General features: G+C 38.1%; 1 protein-coding gene across 1 annotated transcript in view; it reads right to left on the reverse strand.

Moving 5' to 3' along the window:
• The window catches only part of LOC136836115 (E3 ubiquitin-protein ligase RNF34-like), a 99235-nt gene that overhangs the window by 43097 nt on the left and 35893 nt on the right, over nucleotides 1–20245 (reverse strand). The window contains exon 3 of the mRNA XM_067100106.1: nucleotides 18341–18533. Coding sequence (XP_066956207.1) covers nucleotides 18341–18533 — 193 coding nt within the window. The remainder of the gene's footprint in view (nucleotides 1–18340; nucleotides 18534–20245) is intronic.

A 20245-nucleotide genomic window follows, 5' to 3' on the forward strand; every position in this document is an offset into this window, starting at 1 on the left:
GAGGCAGATCATCTTCCACACCGTCCGACTGTTGACCTGTTACCGACGTGGCAACGTTCTGCTTTCTTGCTGCTGAATCTGAACTGTGAGGGTTTTAGACTAGAATGTCCTGGCGCCTGTCCTCTTGACGCTTGGCGTCCTGGTGTCCTGTTACTATTGTATAATGACATCCAACTTCTTGACGCTCGACGTCCTGGCGTCCGTCATCTTGACGTTTGGCGTCCTGCTACTAGCATATATTGACATCCAGTTTCTTGACGCTTGACGTCCTGTCGCCCCTCACCTTGACATCCAGTTCCTTGAATCTTGACGTTCCCTGCTGCTGGACGCTTGACGCCAGTGCATCCAGCGTCCAGTGTGAATTCTACGTCCTGACGTCCAATCTCTTGAAGTTTGACGTCTTGGCGCTCTAAACTCGGACGCTTGACGCCAGTGCATCCAGCGTCCTGAGCTACCTCAAAGTCTTGTATCTCAATATCTAATGAATTCCTGGCGCCAATATCATTGGCGCTTGTCGTCTTGTTGCTTGGCTCTAGGCGCCAGTGCATCCCGCGTCCTGAGCTACCTCAAAGTCTTGTATTTCAATATCCCGACGCCAGAATTCCTGGAGTCCAATTCCTTGACGCTTGTCGTCTTGTTGCTTGGTTCTAAGACACTTGACGCCAGTGCATCCCGCGTCTTGAGCTACCTCAACGTCTTGTATTCCAATATCCCGACGCCCGAAATCTTGGAGTTCCATTCCTTGACTCTTGTCGTCTTGGTGCTTGGCTCCTAGACGCTTGACGCCAGTGCATCCTGCGTCTGAAGCTTCACCAAAATGACGTACAGAGCTCTGAACCTCTTTACATTTACGTCCATTATCTTTTTTTTGTTTGTCTGGCTGCCATGAATGCATCAGGGAAGACAGCTCCTGTTGCATATCCTTAAGTAAAACCAACTGCGGGGCTTCCTGCTGCTGGGGACAGACCGGGGAAGCCGCAACTTCATTTATTAATTGTTCCTCAACATCTCGTAAGGATTGGGGAGAGTGTTCCGGAGATGAGTACCACTCCGAAGGAAGAGGAGGAGCATGCACAGAAGGTAGTAATGCGTCCACCTTCTTGCTGCTAGAGCGCCTTGATCGACCTGCCAGTTTACGTCTGCTTTTGGCAGGAGAGCTACCCTTGGAGCTGGAAGGGAAGTGTTCGGGCTGCTCCAGTGGCTACACCCTGGAGCCTGAGATGTCCCTCACGCACGCCCCAGGGATTATTTTCTTGAGTGGTCTTGACTCCGGCCTTAAAACGCCAGCCTGCGTCTGGGGACTGCGTCGTCTCAAGACGAAGAACAAAACTTTACCTCACCTTTCTATGGCGAGGTGAGCGCCTGGGAAGCGCCAACAGGTACGCCGAGGGGCCGTTCGGGAACTAAAATCTCTCGCCTCCCTTCGCCTGTCGACTTTCCTTCTCCCAGGGTTGGGGAGCTTGGAAGAGGTCTAGGACTAGGAGCGCAACAGATCCGAGCGGCCGCACCCTCCACTGCACTTGCACTAATCTTTGCACTGATAATTGCACTTTGAGATCTCATATCCCGACCATAATTTTTTCCTGTCTTCCTGTAGGGATTAACCTGCGTTTGCCCAGGGTTTGGATGGCCGCCATCATATCCTTAAGAGTCGGTTCTTTACCTGTATCAGAAGGGGGATCAGAGAATACCACTTGGAGGAAGGATATTGATCGCTAGAATGGGGCAAAAAATATCTAACCCTGGCTATCCCTAGAAGAGCGAGATATAGAACTCTTGGCTCTTCTGAGCCGGTCTCTTTCAAGTTTCCTCACATAGCGACTATAATCCATCCATTCTCTTTCAGATAGACCCCAAACATTCGTCACATCTATCATCCAGTCGCAACCCTTACCTCTACATTTCACGATATTGAATGGGGATCCAAAGAGGCTTTAGCAAGCCTAGTCTTACATCCCCTCACACACAGTCTCACACTGATGAAGAATCAGACATGTTGAAAATCCAAAGAGAGATAAAAAATAAGCTAAGGGTCAAACCAATCAGTATCTGAAAGGGCCAAGAATAATCCAAAAGCAAAACCAAAGCGAATAAAGCCAAAACCAAAGTGTACTTCACCAAAACAATTGAAAAAACACAGGCTTATTGAAATTCCAACGATGTCATCATACTGTATTGCAGGGAAGATCTGAGGAATAGGTAGAATGGTTCCAGGTACCTGGGTAAGAACAGGTGGATCACCTGACTACCCGATCGGCGATTGCCGTCGCAGTTTTGAAATTCTGCCGTGATCAGGGACTTAAGCTATATATATAACTACCAGGTAAGTTAGATGTTTGAAAATTGTTGGTAAATATTGGAAGGTGACCTCGAATATCAGATTTATGGAGTTTGTGCATAATACTGTATCTCCATGTGGTATCATATGCTTTTTCTATATCAAAGAAAATAGCCACTGTCAGCTTGTTCTTTTCAAATCCTTTTTTAACCCTTAAAGGCTGACTGGACGTATTGTACGGCGACTAAAATTGTCTGTCGGGTGCCGAGGGGACGTACGGTACGTCGACTACACAAAGTTTTTTTAAATATTCACGGAAAAATAGTTATAGGCCTAGTTTGCGGAAGATTTTAAATCACGCGCCTTGAGGGATGCTGGGAGTTCAAGGATCACACTGTTGTTTTGTTTACAAGTGTTACCCAGCCGCACATGCGCGAATTTATTTCTTCTAGCACTACAGAGCATCAGCGACACATCTCAGAAATTCTTTCGTCACTTTGTCGTAATTTTTGCACCATTTCATATTAGCCGTTACATAAAGTTTTATATATGAAAATGTGCGCAATTTCATGTAAAATACAACAAAAAATAACCCATGGTTCTAGCTTTTATCAGTTTTGAAATATTTTCATATAAATCACGATAAGTGCCAAACTTCAACCTTAGGTCAACTTTGACTCGACCGAAATGGTCAAAAGACGCAATTGTAAGCTAAAACTCTTACATTCTAGTAATATTCAATCATTTACCTTCATTTTGCAACAAATTGGAAGTCTCTAGCACAATATTTCGATTTATGGTGATTTTTGAAAAAACTTTTCCCTTACCTCTGATTTTGAATCGGCCGAAAATCTCAGAAATTCTTTGTTACTTTGCAATTAATGTTTGCACCGTTTATTATTGACAATGATGTTACATAAAGTTTTATATATGAAAATGTGTGCAATTTCATGTGAATACAACAAAAAATAACTCATGGTTGTAGCTTTTATCAGTTTTGAAATATTTTCATATAAATCACGAGTGCCAAAATTTCAACCTGCGGTCAACTTTGACTTGACCAAATGGTTTAAAAACGCAATTGTAGCTAAAACTCTTACATTCTAGTAACATTCAATCATTTACCTTCATTTTGCAACAAACGGGAAGTCTCTAGCACAATATTTTGATTTATGGTGAATTTTTGAAAAAAACTTTTTCCTTACCTCCACACGCGGTAACTGCTGAAAATCTCAGAATTTCTTTAGTCACCTTGTCGTAATTTTCGCACTTTATATTAGGCCTTACATAAAGTGTTATACATGAAAATGTGCACAAAATCATGTAGAATACAACAAAAAATAACTCATGGTTGTAGCTTTTTATCAGTTTTGAAATATTTTCATATAAATCACGATACATAGAACGTTTGTTTTGGTCGACTTTAACTTCTAAATGGTTTTAAAACTGCAATTGTAAGCTAAAACACTTACAGTCTAGTAATATTCAATCAATTACTTTCATTCTGCAACAAACAGGAAGTCTCTAGCACAATCTTTCGATTTATGGTGAATTTTAGAAAAAACTTGTTTTTATGTCCGTGCATTACAAATTCATGCATCATTTTGTGATAATATTTTCTCTGTGTTGCTTTGATCGTTTTACAATTTGTTATATACCAAAATCATCGCAATTTAGTGTACAATACAACGAAAAAAAAAATAACTCATTAGCTTTAACCATTTTGCTGGGCAGTGCTGATTTGTATACAATTATATATGAAATTTTTTTCGGCACGCTGTCATATATTCCAATATTTATATATGATAATGATTTTTTTTTTATTTCTGATGGTTGCATACTAAACTTCAGGCAATGACAAAAAAGGAGCCAAAAATGAACTCTTAATCTTAAAAAACTAAGCGTGCTGTGATTTTTGAAAAAACTTTTTCTGCTTCGCGCTAACTCCCGACACTAAGCTCACATACGACAGACACTTTTGTAAATAGAAGCTCGCCGTTTAAGGGTTAATATGATCTTCTAATTGAGTTAACCTCTTCCCGCTCAACCCCGTGTATTCTCGGGTTTAAGATAACCGTCATATTTCAGTAAGCGAGCATACTCGAAATTCTGTCATCTCTTTCCTAGCAACTCCCAGTAAGCGGCTGTTGTTTATATTAGTCTCCCACTATAAAAAAGCCGTTTTCTATGCATGTAAGTGCCCTTTTTTTTAGAAAATTGTAGCTACCTTGGCGCCAGTTGGCCATTGGAGACGCATCCTTTCATCAGGAAACTGGATTTCCATTGTTTTTCCGGGATTTTCTTTATTATTATTGATATAACTATCATGAGTAGTGAGTGACAGTGATACAGAGTATTATGATGGAATGATCGATTCAGGGAGCTGAAAGTGATGGTGATATGGCGTCAGAATACTCTGATACTTCAGATGAAGATGATGACGATAATGTTCCTGATAACCAAGGCTGGCAAAGAATAACAATTTCGGATGATAAACCACCTCTCCTCCACAGCCTGCATTTCCCTTTATTGGTGATAATATAATTCATCATGTATATAATACTGAAGATGATGAAGAAAATACATATATTCAGTATTTTGAGTCATTTCTTGATGACAATATTTTAGACATTATTGTCACAGAGACAAACAGGAATGCTGAACAAAAGTTGAGTGGAAAATCAGAAACAGAGAAAAAGAAATGGCACCCAACATATCGGGAAGAAATGAGGATTTTCCTTAGTGTTATTATGCTAAAGGGGATTGTAAAGAAACCTGAAGAAAGCCAATACTGGTCTAAGATGCCTTTGTTACACCAATTTTTGCTAAAATTAAGTTACATCAGTAGATTTTGCAAAATAAAACAGTATTTGCATTTGTCAAATAATGAGGATTTTGGACCTACCACTCATCCTTTCTGCCCAAAGCTCAACAAATCTGATTTTATAATAGCATTGTTAGCAAATTCAAAAGTGTACACGCCTAAACAAAAATGTAGCTATAGACGAAAGTCTTTATAAAGGTCGCCTTGGTTGGGTACAATATTTGCCACTAAAGAGCTAGATTTGGGATAAAGTATTTCATGTTGTGTGAATCAGAATCAGGATATGTTTGGAATTTTGTCATTTATACAGGTCAAGGAACAATGATAATGATTATGAAGACCTTCGGTGTCTTCAAAATTGTTATGACGCTGATGAAGCCATTACTGAAAAAGGCTATTGCCTTACAATGATAATTATTATAACTCTCCCCAATTATAAGATTTACTGACAGAAAAATGAAACAGATGTATATGGCACTGTCCTGTTAGTAGAAAGAAATGCCCTCAGATTGAAACAAGAAAACTGCAGAAAAGCGGTATGTTGGCTTACAAAAGAAGAAAAATAACAACAATAAAATGGAAGGATAAGAAAAGATGTTGTATTACTTTCTGATCCATAACACAGAAATGGTAGAAACAGAAAAGAGGAAAATTGGTGAAGAAGCCTAAACTAGTTATGGATTACAATAACACAATGGGAGAGGGAGTTGACCAAATGAATCAACGTCTCCAGGATTATCTCTTACAAGAAAAGGAGAAAGAGGCATTATACAGGGAAAATATTCTTCATATTGTGGAAGCTTACGCATTGTGGAATTCCTATCTTTTGTATCTAAAATCAGAGGAGAAGCAACAGCTCTAAAGTACCGTCTTCAAGTGATTGACGACAATAAAAAGTGCCATACACCTATGATGTCATCAGTAGGACTGACCAAGTAGTGTACCTCCCACCTTGTACCGTCTTACAGAAAGGCACTCCCAGATGTCACACCTACAGAAAGAAAAAGTAACCCCACAAGACAATGTGTAGTTTGTAGCAGAAAGCGAGATGTAAGTGGAAAAGGCTAAGGAAGGAAAAAGATACTGCTGTTTAGTGTGGATGTAGCACTGTGTATAACTCCTTGCTTTTAGATATATCACACGAAGGATAACTTTAGGAAAAGATGAAAAATTTATTTTATTTTATGTTTGTACAGAGTAAAATACATTTATTTTCAAAATATAAAGCTGAAATAGAGTAATACGGAAAGAAAAGTATTATTCATTATAGATGAAAGGTAAACCTTTCATTTCAATTTGTCCTTTTCTATTACTTTTTCATAAAGGCAAGAATCTTTTTCTTCTTGTGATTGAAACCTTTTACATTTTCTATTGAGTATCATATTTTTGGCATCATATTTTTTTTTTCTTCTATGTTAGTCACAGCTTTTACTTTTCATATTGCATTTTTTCATAAATGCAAGATTTTTTTTTAAAAATTTTGTCTTATTTTCTTTTGAAGATCAGTTTTATAAGTTTTACATTTATCATGTAATTATTTTGTTATTTATACTGAAGAATTAGTGAAAGAATAAAAATATAGAAGAAAATGCAAATATATTCTTTATTTGTTTATTTTCTGTATTTTTATAATTTCCAGAAAACCATTCTTGAGAAGTTATGTAATAGTTGAAGACTATCCTGACAAAAAATAATTTTTTAAGAAATATTAGATAGTGATTTATCACTTTAGCATATACTTTTAGAAATAAACAATAAAAATATGCTTCATAAAGACTGGAAGTTGGGATAAAAAATGTGAGAGGAAGGGTTAATGGGTCTAGTGTAGATCTACCAGCTTATTGATCCCAATTGGGTTGGCGATAAAATTGAGTTTTTGTTATAACACTTGGTAATCTCAAACTGAACCATTTTCCCCAACAGTTTGCACAAACAACTCTGCTAGAGATATTGGCCTATATTTGAGTGGGGGTTGCTAGGTGTTTTCCCTGGTTTACTGATGGGTATGATTATTGCATGTCTCCACTTAGTTGGGAAGACATGTGTTAGCCATATGTTATTATATAATTTTAATAAGAATTTTTTAGCTGGTGTAACTAAATTTTGGATCATTTTAAAAATCTCATCATGACCTGGAGCTGATGATCGGCATGATTTTAGGGCAAAACTAAATTCACTCATATTGAATTCTTGATTATAATCAAGGTCCTCATCAGTTTCAAAATTAAGTTAAGTATATCCTAGTTTAACCAGACCACTGAGCTGATTAACAGCTCTCCTAGGGTTGGCGGGAAGGATTAGATTTATTTTACGTGGCTAAGAACCAACTGGTTACCTAGCAACGGGACCTACAGCTTATTGTGGACTCCGAACACAATATGACGCGAAAAGAAACTTCTATCACTAGAAATAAATTCCTCTAATTCTTCTTGGCCGGTCAGAGAGTCGAACGCTGGGACAACAGCGTGCTAGCCGAAAGCTCTACCCACCCCTCCAATGAAGAAGTTTCAAAATTAAGTGTATGATTCATTTTCTGTATTCTAATTCTTTTGAAGTGTTCATGTAAATTAGAATACAGTATGTGCTAATATCTTCTATATGTTTGGCTAATATATCCCTGAAACACCTTGTAGGTTATGACTGAGTTTTGCCATTATTATGTATTGGGCTTCTAAGGTGTCTTATATGTTTACCATTGATTTTATGAATTTTGTGCTATATTTCCTTAATCAGTGATTAGAGTGACAACTCTGAAATAAGAATTTTCCATGACTGAGCTTTTTCAAACATTATTTTTCAAAATTTTGCATTATATTTATTAAAGTGGTTTAATGTGACCAATAGTTATATTTATGACTATTATCTTGTTTAGGTTGTTTGCATTACAAGGGCCTTTATTAAGGGTGTTTAATCTAGACTTTAGTCTATTCAAATTACGTGGCAGTGTGTGTTTGGTTTTGATTTAAGAAAATAAATTGTTGAAACCACCATGGAACACAGGATATATTAGAGTTGAAGAAGTTTTGGGGGATACACTTATCTGCAGCACTGATCACAAAACTGAAATGAAATAATTTGTGACATCATTGTTTTGATTTAGTGGAAAGGAGGATATTTCTAGTCTAAAAATTATATTTATCCCAATCAGCTTTCATTAAGTTATTATTTTTATGGGAAATAATAGTTTTTGTTGTTCAAATAATTAAAACAATTGGAAAGTGATCACTTGTGTGTGAATCGTCTAGAACACTCCATTCAATTTTTATTTCCAGTGAGTATAATGAAATATCTATTAAGAGAAGGTTAAATGAGTTTTTGAAAATGCGTTATGAATCACTTTCATTCAGGCAATGTAAATTCTGATCATTTATAGTTCTCAATGTTTGTGCTGGCCAAAGTTGCAGCATGTGTGCTGTCCCATAATGGATTATGGCATTAAAGTCGCCTACCATCAGTAGGGGGGCATTTACATTATTTAGTATTTCTGGCAAATCACTAAAGTTTGAGTTAAAAGTTTGGCTGATTATACAGATTTACAACAGAGATAATTTGACTGTCTGGCATATGCAATTTGACTGCAGTTATTTGAAATGACAATGATGTAATATTTAAGGGTACATAAGTCGAATTGTTATGTACATATATAGCTCTGCCTAGCTTGCCATCCACTATTGCTGAGTGGCAAGCTAACTTATAGTTTCTAAAGTTCTTCGGAGTTGTACCAATATGCTGCAGACATATGTAAATAGGTTTATGTTCCTTTAATACTCTCTGGATTTCACCTAGCGGGCAGTAGAAAATCCATCTTAAGTGTTCCATTGAATTATTTTTTGGTCATTGTTTGGTGGAATTGAGTTAAATTTTGTAAATTAATTGCTGATTTAGCTATATCCCATAACACATTTTGAGATTGTCTGTGTTACTTTGTGGTTTCTTTTGTACAGTAGATAGGTTTGATTGCTGAATATTTGATGCACTGATTGGTTCTTATTTCCTTATTAGCAACTCTATTTGAGTTTTGATCATGTTTCTTTTAAGTTTTAAGGATTCCGAGCATAGTTCGCCATCTTGATGGAACGTTAAAGGACATTTTCGAAACCTAGTAGAGTTATTTATGAAATTTCGGGTTACATTTTCATTTTTGTTAGGTAAATGACTGTGGTTTATTATTATTATTCTTTGGTCTTGTTGAGGGTTGATTTGATGTGGTTGTGATTTGATGAATTTTGGGGGTTTCTGATTTTTCAGTGGGATGTTTAATTGAAGATTTCTTCGTTGATTTTGGTGATGAGAGTACGGAAGCTTTAGATGATTTATCCATATTTGGGAAATTGTTATTTATGTTTGTCTTGGATTGTGGAACACTGGATTTCCACTTGGATGCATTTAATGTAATCTGTTTCAGATTAATGGTGAGACTGGTGTTTGTTAGATCGATCTGTGAACGGAATGTTAGGTTTTTACCCTTAGGGGAGTTCTGTCAATTACTTTTCCTTTTTTATTATGGTTATTTTTGTCAATTAAGTTTTCTGTGGATGATGTTAGTATTTATGAGTATCCAGATCTGGATTATTAACCTCTGTTGATTTTTCCATATCATTGGAATTCGTTTCTGAACGATTAACTGGGATTATTACTGGGAGGTCTCTTTGGCCGTACTCTTGGGCTTTTATGAGTAGTAGAGGGAGGGGAGAGGGTGTGTCTCCAGCTATTCTGTGTTGAGATTATGTTTATTGTGACTTGTTACAGCATTTGAATACAGAATAGCGTTTTACTGGATCGTTGATTCCTCTCACATTCAGTTCAAGTTTGGCTTTGTTAACGGCATACCAGTTCTGTCCATTAACATTTGTAACTCTGTAAATATTGATAAAATATACAGTCTTTAGATTTTGCATGATGATTTAATTTGCAACTGACACATTTAAAGGCTTTGCATCTCCAATTTGTTGTATGATCTTCAGAACATACAGCACATATAGCGTTATTTCTACACCTTTTTGTTGAATGGCCGTATTTTAGACATTTTGAACACTGGAGAGGTTTAGGGACAAAGGGGGCAAACTTCTCTATTTAGTCCTAGAATTTTTATTTTTCATGGTAGTTCCCGGTTTGTAAATTTTATTTTGACTATTTTGATATGTTTATTGCATCCTTTCTACTTGGCACAGTATATAATTCCAAGTCATGTATGTTGTTGTACCTTAATTTAAGGGAGTCAATTAAGATTTGTTTTGATGGTAGCTCTTTTTCATCATTGTCTGGGAGCATCACTGTTTCTTGTGTATAGTTTAGTGTTACTGTCTGCAGAGATGGCATCAACCACAAATACCAATGTACCATGGACCTAAAGAGAAGGTGCCCCACCTATGCTGAAAAATGAACAGCAAGATGAATGGCCCATAAAAGTAAAACCATGCTTAATACCCGAGTTACTTTTATTTCATTTATGTTGGTTATTTGTAGAAAGGTTGTTGATTGGGCTTTGGTTGTTGTTTGTATTAGCCATTCATTGTTTTTGATATGTCTACATTTCATATCTTGTGTGGGGTGTATATTTAATAATTTGTTCTCTAATATGGCTGGTGAGATTTGTTTTTCTGCTTTTAATACGGAAAATCTGGACCAATTGTCTGGTTCAAAAATATGTTCAAAATAAACTAGTGTTGGATTGAGTTGATGGTTATTTCTTTATTATTTTTTCACATAATTTGGTGATGAGTTGTCTTGTGTTGATGGGGTTTTACGAGGATTACTTGTCTCTAATTTAGAATTATTGTCCATTGTGTATGGTTCCAATGTTATGATACTGGGGTTTATCAATTTGTTTTTATTTGTTTCTTTTTGATTTCCTATGCATTCTGAGCCTTTAGGGGTTGATATTTTACTTGGAACAAGGTGTTCCTTTGTAGCATTTCTGTCTGTGCTAAGGAGATTTGGGAGTGACGTTCCAATACTCATCGACTGTGCCAGAATTTTACCATCATGAGGGCCAGGGGTACTGAAATCTTTAGTTCTACTTTCCATAAGGAAAAAAAAAAATAAACCTTGAAAAGATAACATTGGCTTTTTATGAAGTTAAATCTTCCAATGATGGCACAAGTGGGAACTGACTCCCAAATGTCTGTGTCCTTACCTACCCCAAAAAAGGGGATGGCATATCATGATTAGTATGGCCCAAGTATAAGCAAAACCCACTTGCTAGGACTGAGTGTATTGTAATAATACAGTCATCCCCATCCTAATCACATTATGGGCTAAACGGACAGAAAGCCGAGAGTCCTATTCTAGAACCAGGCCCCTGGAATCAGTGTCCAGCTCCCACAGAATAGTTCCACCTGAAAAAACAGGTCCGAACATTATCAGGTAGATGATGATGGTTCTACCACATTTCCCACTAATTAGCTTCAGATTCAACTCCACTCCATGCTATGATATGTTTTCCCATTTATTAGGTTTGGTAATTTTGAAATAGTTGAAAAATCCACAAAATTACTCCTAAAATATATCATTATATATGTAGGACACTTGGAATCAAACTTAAGGAAAAAAAAAATCCCTGGGTTCGAGAGCCCCCTCACGACGTCAAGGTGGTCCCAATTTGAGGGAGGGGGGGCCACGAGGTGCATGGGTAACTTGGTGTGAATACTGTCTGCAGAGATGGCATCAACCACAAATACCAATGTACCATGGACCTAAAGAGAAGGTGCCCCACCTATGCTGAAAAATGAACAGCAAGATGAATGGCCCATAAAAGTAAAACCATGGTTAATACCTGAGTAACCAGGAATGAAACTGATCATAAGCAGAGTAAAAGTAAGAGCACAAGCAATGCACATATACAAGCGGTGTTGGACACAAGCAGTGTACAAGTACCATGGAGAGAGATACTTGTTCATACAGACAGTATCAACCATGAGCCCCCTGGACTAAACCCTCGTTGTCCAGGAAACATTCATGAACAATGAACACCTAGGGAGCAATTACACTTATCAAAATGAATGATATACAGCCTGGCAAGACTTTGAGACCATAACTGAATAATTCTCAAGAATGTGAATGGTGCAGACACAGGCAGGGCCTGATCTTCTCACATACCAAGTGAAAGGACATGGTCTGAGATTTCTGACCCTCCTAACATTAATAGCGTGTATGCTGGGACAGAGGTTCTGGCCCCACTCCCAATGTTGCCTTTATGCTGGGACAGACAGGTTCTGACCCTCCCAATGGTATTAGCCTGTATGCTGGGACAGATAAAGATTCTGACCCTCCCAATGTTGTTAGCCTAATTGCTAGGACAGACAGAAAGGACAAGGACACAGAGGTTCCGACCTTCCCAATGTTAGTAGCCTGTACAATGGGACAGACAGAGGACAAGAAGTTCTGACCCTCCCAATGTTAGTAGACTGTATGCTGGACAGACAGATTCTGACCCTCCAAATGTTAGCAGCCTGTATGCTGGGACAGACAGAGATGACAAGGGCAGAGGGGTTCTGAATCTCCAAATGTTATTAGCCTGTATGCTGGGACAGTCAAGAGAGGACAAGGACCAAGAAGTTCAGACCCTCCCAATGTTAGTAGCCTATATGCTGGGACAGACAGAGGACAAGGACAGAGAGATTCTCACCCTCCCAATGTTAGTAGCCTGTATGCTAAGACAGACACAGAGGACAAGGACAGAGAAGTTGGACTCTCCCAATGTTAGCAGCCTGTATGCTGGGTTAGACAGAGAAGACAAGGGTAGAGAGGTTCTGCCTCTCCCAATGTTATTAGCCTGTATGCTGGGACAGACAGAGAAGTTCTGACCTTCTCAAAGGTAGCAGCCTGTATGCTGGGATAGACAGAGAGGACAAAGACAAAGACCTTCTCACCCTCCCAGTGTTAGTAGCCTGTATGCTGGGATAGACAGAGAACACAAGGGTAGAGGTTCTGACCCTCCCAATGTTAGTAGCATGTATGCTTAGACAGACAGAGAGGAAAAGGACAGACAGCTTCTCACTCTCCCAATGTTAACAGCCTGTATGCTAGGAGAGACAAGGCAGATTTTGACCCTCTCAGTGTTAACAGCCTGTATGCTGGGACAGACAGAGAAGACACGGACAGAGAAGTAGATATCTAAGTCCAAAGAAAGGGAGAATGAGGAAAAACTGTATTTTTCACTACCACCTGGCTGCCTCCTATTAAACCAGATGCCACTACAGTGAAGACCTATAAGTTAACAGCCATGTATCAAAAAGTACTGATACTGTAGCAGGAACCAAAGAGCAGGGCTTTTGGCCAAATGCAAAAGCTGATTAAAACACAATTCCCTGGGGTCCCTCTAGGGTTGGAAAGACTTACTCCTGTAACTATGAAGGCAGAATCAACAGGTGCAAGGGCAGGGTCAGGGAGTCATGACTCCCCTACTGCTAAGGCACTGGGGAAAGAACTCTGGGTAAAAAACACCAACTTACGGGAATAACTGAAAGTACCATTTCTAGGAAGTTTACCTGAAAAGTAGGTCACAAACCCCTATGACTAAACATATAGAATCTCCCAGGCCACATACCAGCATCTCCTCTACAGAGAGGATTTTCACAGGAAATCCCAGCATAAAAACTCCCAACCTTTACTAAGAAAATTGTCGCTGTGGCACACCACTTAATTACTTGAAGATTTTAATGTAATGAACAGCATTTGCTGCTGTGGTAGACTATTCCATGCTAAACAAATCCCTATTCATAAATTGCATTACATCCATGTGAGATATACTTTTATAAAAACAAGTTGAGCCATGCAATGTTGAAACACTTCTTGGTCATAAATTCACTTTAGGTGAGTTGTGTGGAACAACTTGAATTTTTAAGATATGATTAAAGCTATGAAGGCTCTTCTCCCATCCTCTTCAAATGGCATAAGGCAGACACACAGCTACAGAAGAAAGAAGAATCTGTCATCAGCTTTCCTATAAGAGATTGTACAACCAAATTTAACACCAGAAACATGAAGGTGTGCTGCACAAGCTGTGCAGTAATGATATAAGACCAAGAATCTTAACAAACAATTAGTCAAACGAGAGAGTGGTATAAGTGTAGAGTGTCAGCACTCGCTGAGGTTTGCCATGGATGCAAAAGAGCCTTGGTACTCACCAACTTTTGAAAGACCTCTTATACTGACATGAAAGATGGCTATGAGGTTCTGGCTTAAACAGGATACCCTGCAATAGGCAATGAAGATACTGCTCTGTCTTCTTGAGTAGATGTGAAACAAGCTCAAAACTTTTCAAAGTCAGTAATTTACTACCAATATGACTAGGGTTGTCCCAACCTCAAAAATATAACTGGAGAGCTCTATGATACACAAGAAGCAAAACCCCTTCCTCGTAAGTATTGATCACTGTTACCATCTCCTATAATCAGGGGAGTGATACCTATCCACATAGAAGCTTTGGAGTAAATGCAAGTATTTATGCTGGTGGACTGGCAACGAACACGAAGCTCCAATACATCTATGCTGAGGCACAAAAAATATAACAGGATTAAGTGTACATTATCTCAAAACAGTGATAAATAAAAGTTCAGGCTTATGTGGATTTAGCACTATAGAAGGGTATGTGTCATCATAAATGGTACCATAAACACATACACACACCTTCTCTCTCACCCCTAACATTTCCAATTTTATTTTTTATAATTTTCACTGTACAAAAAATGAAAAACAAAAATAATAATGCTAGAGCATTGCTCCCAGTCCAGGTTAATATGTATTTAGTGCTACTCATTGAACAGTAGGGTACATATATCATCATAAATTGTTCATTTATGTTTAGTTTAAAATTTTCATAATACTGTACTGTATAAAAAATACTGTATCCATAATTTTTTTTTATGAATCCTTGCAAATATAAGCAATAATAAGGTTCGTGATTATGCTTGGTTTCAGGGGTGCACAGGGGGTCTTGGAAGGGGAGCAAACTATATTGTAATAATAGTGATTTTTATGATAAAATAAATTTTTTAGGTACTTACCCTATATCATTAGCTTATCTCTGGCTACTTGGCGCAAGTTTGACAAGTGTTAAAATTGAAAGAATCATTAATGAATGCTCCGAATAGTTATCCCACCCTTTGCAGGGTGGGTGTAAGACAGCGAATGTTTTGGTTGTCATTCTTCTCTTAATCTCATAAGAAGGGAGGAGGGAGGGATCTCAATGATTAAGGTAAGTACCTAAAAACTTATTTATCATAAAAACCATTATTTTTGAGGTGAAACCTACCCTCTATCATTAGCTCACTCCAACATTGAGTGCTGGAGGAGGGTAAGAGATTTCCCAATAACTAAATTATCAGATGTTAGAAATACCCTTATCGCTGCATACCTGATGCATACAATACATGGCAAGTTCTTGTAAGATGAGGATTTTCATCAGGTGAAGTCCAATATTGCAAGGAGGTGGAATGTGGACCCTGAATGTAACCACTGGTTGAGATTGTGCAATGCAGAATGGTAAGTTTGGCCTCTATGCCTCAGACCTGCAGAGCTCATGGGAGCTAAAACCACAACTAAGCACGATCCCAAAAGAGTTATCACCTACCTAACTGAGTTGCTGTGGCATCTCACACCCAAATACCACCACCAATTTTGCCTTACAAAAAGTTGGTTCATGATCAGGTCAGGGTAGCTTCCCCAATAAGGAGCAATGGCTCTGCAACATAAGTCCAACATTATTTACTCTAATGAACTTTGTCCCTGCCTAAGATAAACAAAGCACATACAACTAAGCATAATACTGCAATCAAAACAAACGCAGAATATGATATTACCATGTATGAACTTCAATACATCAGGTTCCTCACTTACCCAGGATGGGGTTCATAGTGAAAACCTACGCCTGTTCGTAACACATAAGGGGAAGACTAAGATAAATCTCCCTGCCGCAAATATAGGTGCTAATGTACATTAGTCTTCTTACTGGATAAAGACAGCCCTTAAGTAGTTAGAAGTGAACGCTGAGTTACACCACTATGCCACTAAGACTTGACAGTGTAGAGAGATGCACTGATGAAAACTATTGATGTAGCTGTTATGACATCGTGCAGTTTCACCTTCAAAAGGGGACAAACCTCTGGAGACATTGTATGGTGTGCTTCCAGGATTAAGGATTAATAAAGAAAGCATGGCATTCTAAGACCTAGATACCTAAGGATTCTTGGCAGTGCAAAATAGGTCCCTACACTGCTTCCTTAATGGTTAAGATGGGATGTATAAATCCCTATAGCCCTAACAGGGCATCAAAGAAGCTCTTCTTCCTCAGGAGTCAGTGTCTCTAAGACGGAGATATAGAAAACTCTTGGAAGAGCTTTGGTCTTGACATCATCTTAGCACGAAAGGATGCAATAAAAAAGATCATTCTGCTTCAGAATGTGAACACTCTATCAATGATTACTGTACACTGCATGTAACCCACTTACTCTTTTGACCAAAGTCATGACCACTAATTGCATTAAATCTAGCTTACTACCCTGAGCTGACATTTGGGTGTAAAAGGATCTATATCCACTAGAGACAAAACTACTGTATAGATTTATCTCTATCCTCTTGACCAGGTGTTAATTCTAAAGAAAACCTAGATACAAAATTGTTCTGTTTACTCTCTCCTAAGTCTATCCTTCTCTTCTAATTTGGAAATTTATTATCTTCTCTATCCTTCCAAAGACCAGTCCTTGCAATGATCACAAAGGTTGTCTGAATCACAAATCACCTCTCGATGATCCATGCATAGTTTATGTGTACGTAAGTCAATTAACCCAATCTGGTCTTGCAACCACTTACATTACAAAACCCAACAGATTTCAACAGGGAAGATTGAGAAAAAGAATCCATGTTGCTAAAAACAGACCAAAATCCAGACAATCCATTTATTAACGTAGAAAACAAACCCAAATTTCAGAGCACTTGTCTACGCATCCATCCTTATTTGTGACTAGAGAAGAATGACAACCAAAACATTCGCTGTCTTACCCCAACCCTTGGAGGGTGGGGGTAACTATTGGGAGCATTCATTAACAACCGTTTCAATTTTAACAATGCACCAAGTAGCCGTAGAAAAAGCTAATGACAGAGGGTAATTTTCACCTCAAAAATTATATTAACAATTACAGCAGAGATAACAATTCTAACTTTGCTAAGCAACATACATTAGAGAGGCACCTTAAGCTAATTTGATTACAGTATTAGTACTGGCATATACTAACAGTAATCAGAAAAATCTTTTCTAACTTCGCAGACAAGCACACCAACACACTCTACAATAATAAGCAAGAACCAAAGATAGAGCTCCAGCACTTCCCAAATTTCAAAAGTGGAGAACAACTATTCAAATAAAGTAACTTCTTACATATTTACTGACAAGTAGGCAGCTTATGACTGGTGTTCAGGTCAGTTAATAAAAAACACACACACACACACACACAAAAGAAGGACAACATTAAGTGAAATATGGGTAATCACCTCTGCAAACTGATCAGCAAGAAAAATCAACAAAAGTGTAATAGCTCTGGAAGAATAAATGCTTCAAAATGATTATTATGCCAATGGCAAAATATTCTGGGGAACATGACTTAAGACATTCAAACAACAGACATTCAACAGGGGTGCTCAGGGACATGGGTGCACACTCAGACAGATGAAGAGGGAGACTTCTGGGGCATATTTAAACATGAATCCCATGGCAAATTAAGAATAACACAAATTAGTGGGTGTATGTGGAAACAAATGAGTTTTTGCATATAAATACCATCCTGCAATATTCAGCACTATATTAAGTTCCAAGCTAGCACATGTGTTCTCTAACAGATTTGTAAAAAATTAAAACTATTTACATCGGTAATTTAAAATACCTATTTTCTACCTGTATAACACTGAAATGAACAATAATATGATCAGTCTGACAATAATTAGCAAGTTATATAGTCATGTAAGTACCAAATGCTAATAGCTATAAATATGTTGAAGAATTGCTTTTCATTAAAACTGTAATCTCAGTCAAGAATGAAACAAAACAAAGAGGCAGGGGAAGTGAGGCAGAGCTACCAGAATTACATCATACTTTCCTGTTAAGAAACAAGCTGTACACCATCCTTTGACATTTAGCCTACAAGTACCTTCTTGTGTAGAGCTGAATGAGCATAACTTACAATTAACCTTAAAACATATTAAGAGTACGGAGTAGATCATAAATAAAAATCATACTGACAGACCTGTACAAGCAACAGTATTAATATGCCGTGAGTGGAGAAAATGACGTAAATCTTTAACACGGAGGGCTTCCAATTGTGTTCTATCAAGGGGCCACTGTGACAATACATGGCACTTGTTGCAGTGTCTCCTTCCCTCCATTCCACGCCTGATACACGAACTACAGAAAGTCAAACCACACCCATCGCAATTTTTCTGCAAGGACATGGGTTTCGTATATATCAAACAATGGCAGAACTTGCCATTTACATACTATAAAATATTGTGGTATTGAATTTATAAAAACAGAGTTCTTAATAAAGCTTTAGTCTTTCTCCTTCAAATGTGACCATCATATTTAAGCATAGTCTTTCTCCTTCAAATGTGACCATCATTTTTAAGCATGACCAGCAATTTCTGGATATATTAGTTCTTTAATTTTAAAAACAGAAAGCTACTATGCCATACTGCACTCTCAAGTAAATTTTTCTACAACTCTCCAAAAGTAATTTACCATGGGTGGTCAAGGCATAATGAAAAAACTATAAACCACATAATTCCCATCTAAGCACAATAAACCGATACAAATATGACATTTTTATAATAAAATAAAGTTTTATATATACATACCAAGTAATTACATTGCTATTAGTTCCTACTTTTCATGGCAGCTTGAGTTTTAAACCTCACGGTAGCACTCATATTGTTTTGGTGTAGGTAACAGACCCCGCCCACTTACGGGGAAGCACAGGTACAACTAGCTCAGGTTCAATTCGTTCATGCATAATGTCCATTAGGGGGAGGCAGGAGGGTTCTGATCATGTAATTACTTGGTAAGTATATATAAAACTTTATTTTATTATAAAAATGTCATTTTTATATAAGTAACTTACCAAGTAATTACATTGCTGAATCCCACAGAGAAAGGAGGTGGGATAAATGGACACTAACTACTCAAAAACACTCAGTAATGGAGATGAATTTGAAATAGATGGGTAGCCAGCATTGGACAATGCTTGCCATAACCTTACCTGTTGAGAGAGCTACAGCAGACAGGTACTGCCTCTGGTCGGTGCTCATCGTCAACCTGTAGTGGCGCAGCAGTAAAGCTGAGAATCGCCTCTACTTTATTGGGTACTTTGCCACCAAGGAGTACTCCGATGGTTGCCAAAGCCTTAATATACAAAAAAGGTATGCCCTTGCCCTGGGCACAGCACAAGAACACTTGACCAAATGTATTGTTACCTACACCTTATGTAAAACACCAAACGCATCTATTAGAATCACCTAAATTCAATCACCTAAATTCAAGGCGAGGAGATGGAGAAATAGGAGACATGCTCCTACCCCAGTACCAAGCCAGCCACGGATAAATCTTAATGTATTGCAGTTTTCATAAGTGGTTTCTACATCATGCAAATAATAAGAGGCAAACACAAATCTGCACGTCCAGTACGTAGGTTGAAGAATAGTCTGACAGTGACAGATTGCCAGTGAAGTGGTGACTCTCCAGACTTCGTGGGCTTTTAACTTTCAATAAAGGTAGGGCCTCTTTCTGAATTCCCCTGTGGGGTTCAGAGATCACTTCTCTAGGAAAGAGGGATAACACGTTCTTGGACGTACAATGAGACAGGCTCTTCATGGAACACCAGAGTTTACGAGAAAGGTTTCTGATGCTCTTAGTCCTCCCCAGGTAACATTTTAAGGCTGTAGGTCCCAGGATATCTGAAAGGTTCTTGATAGAGAATGAACAGGGCAAGGATTGGCTGGGGTTTCGTTCTTCGCAAGAAAGCCAAGGGTAACCATGCAGACCGCATCACCTCGTGAAAAGCCAACTTGCTTGTCCAAGGCTGTAATCCACTGACTCTTTTGGCTGTTGCTAGAGCAACCAAAAAGAGAGTCTTCCTTGTTGAGTCTCCCAAGGAAGA

This window comes from Macrobrachium rosenbergii, chromosome 56 (genome assembly GCF_040412425.1).
Source record: "Macrobrachium rosenbergii isolate ZJJX-2024 chromosome 56, ASM4041242v1, whole genome shotgun sequence".
Taxonomy (NCBI): domain Eukaryota; kingdom Metazoa; phylum Arthropoda; class Malacostraca; order Decapoda; family Palaemonidae; genus Macrobrachium; species Macrobrachium rosenbergii.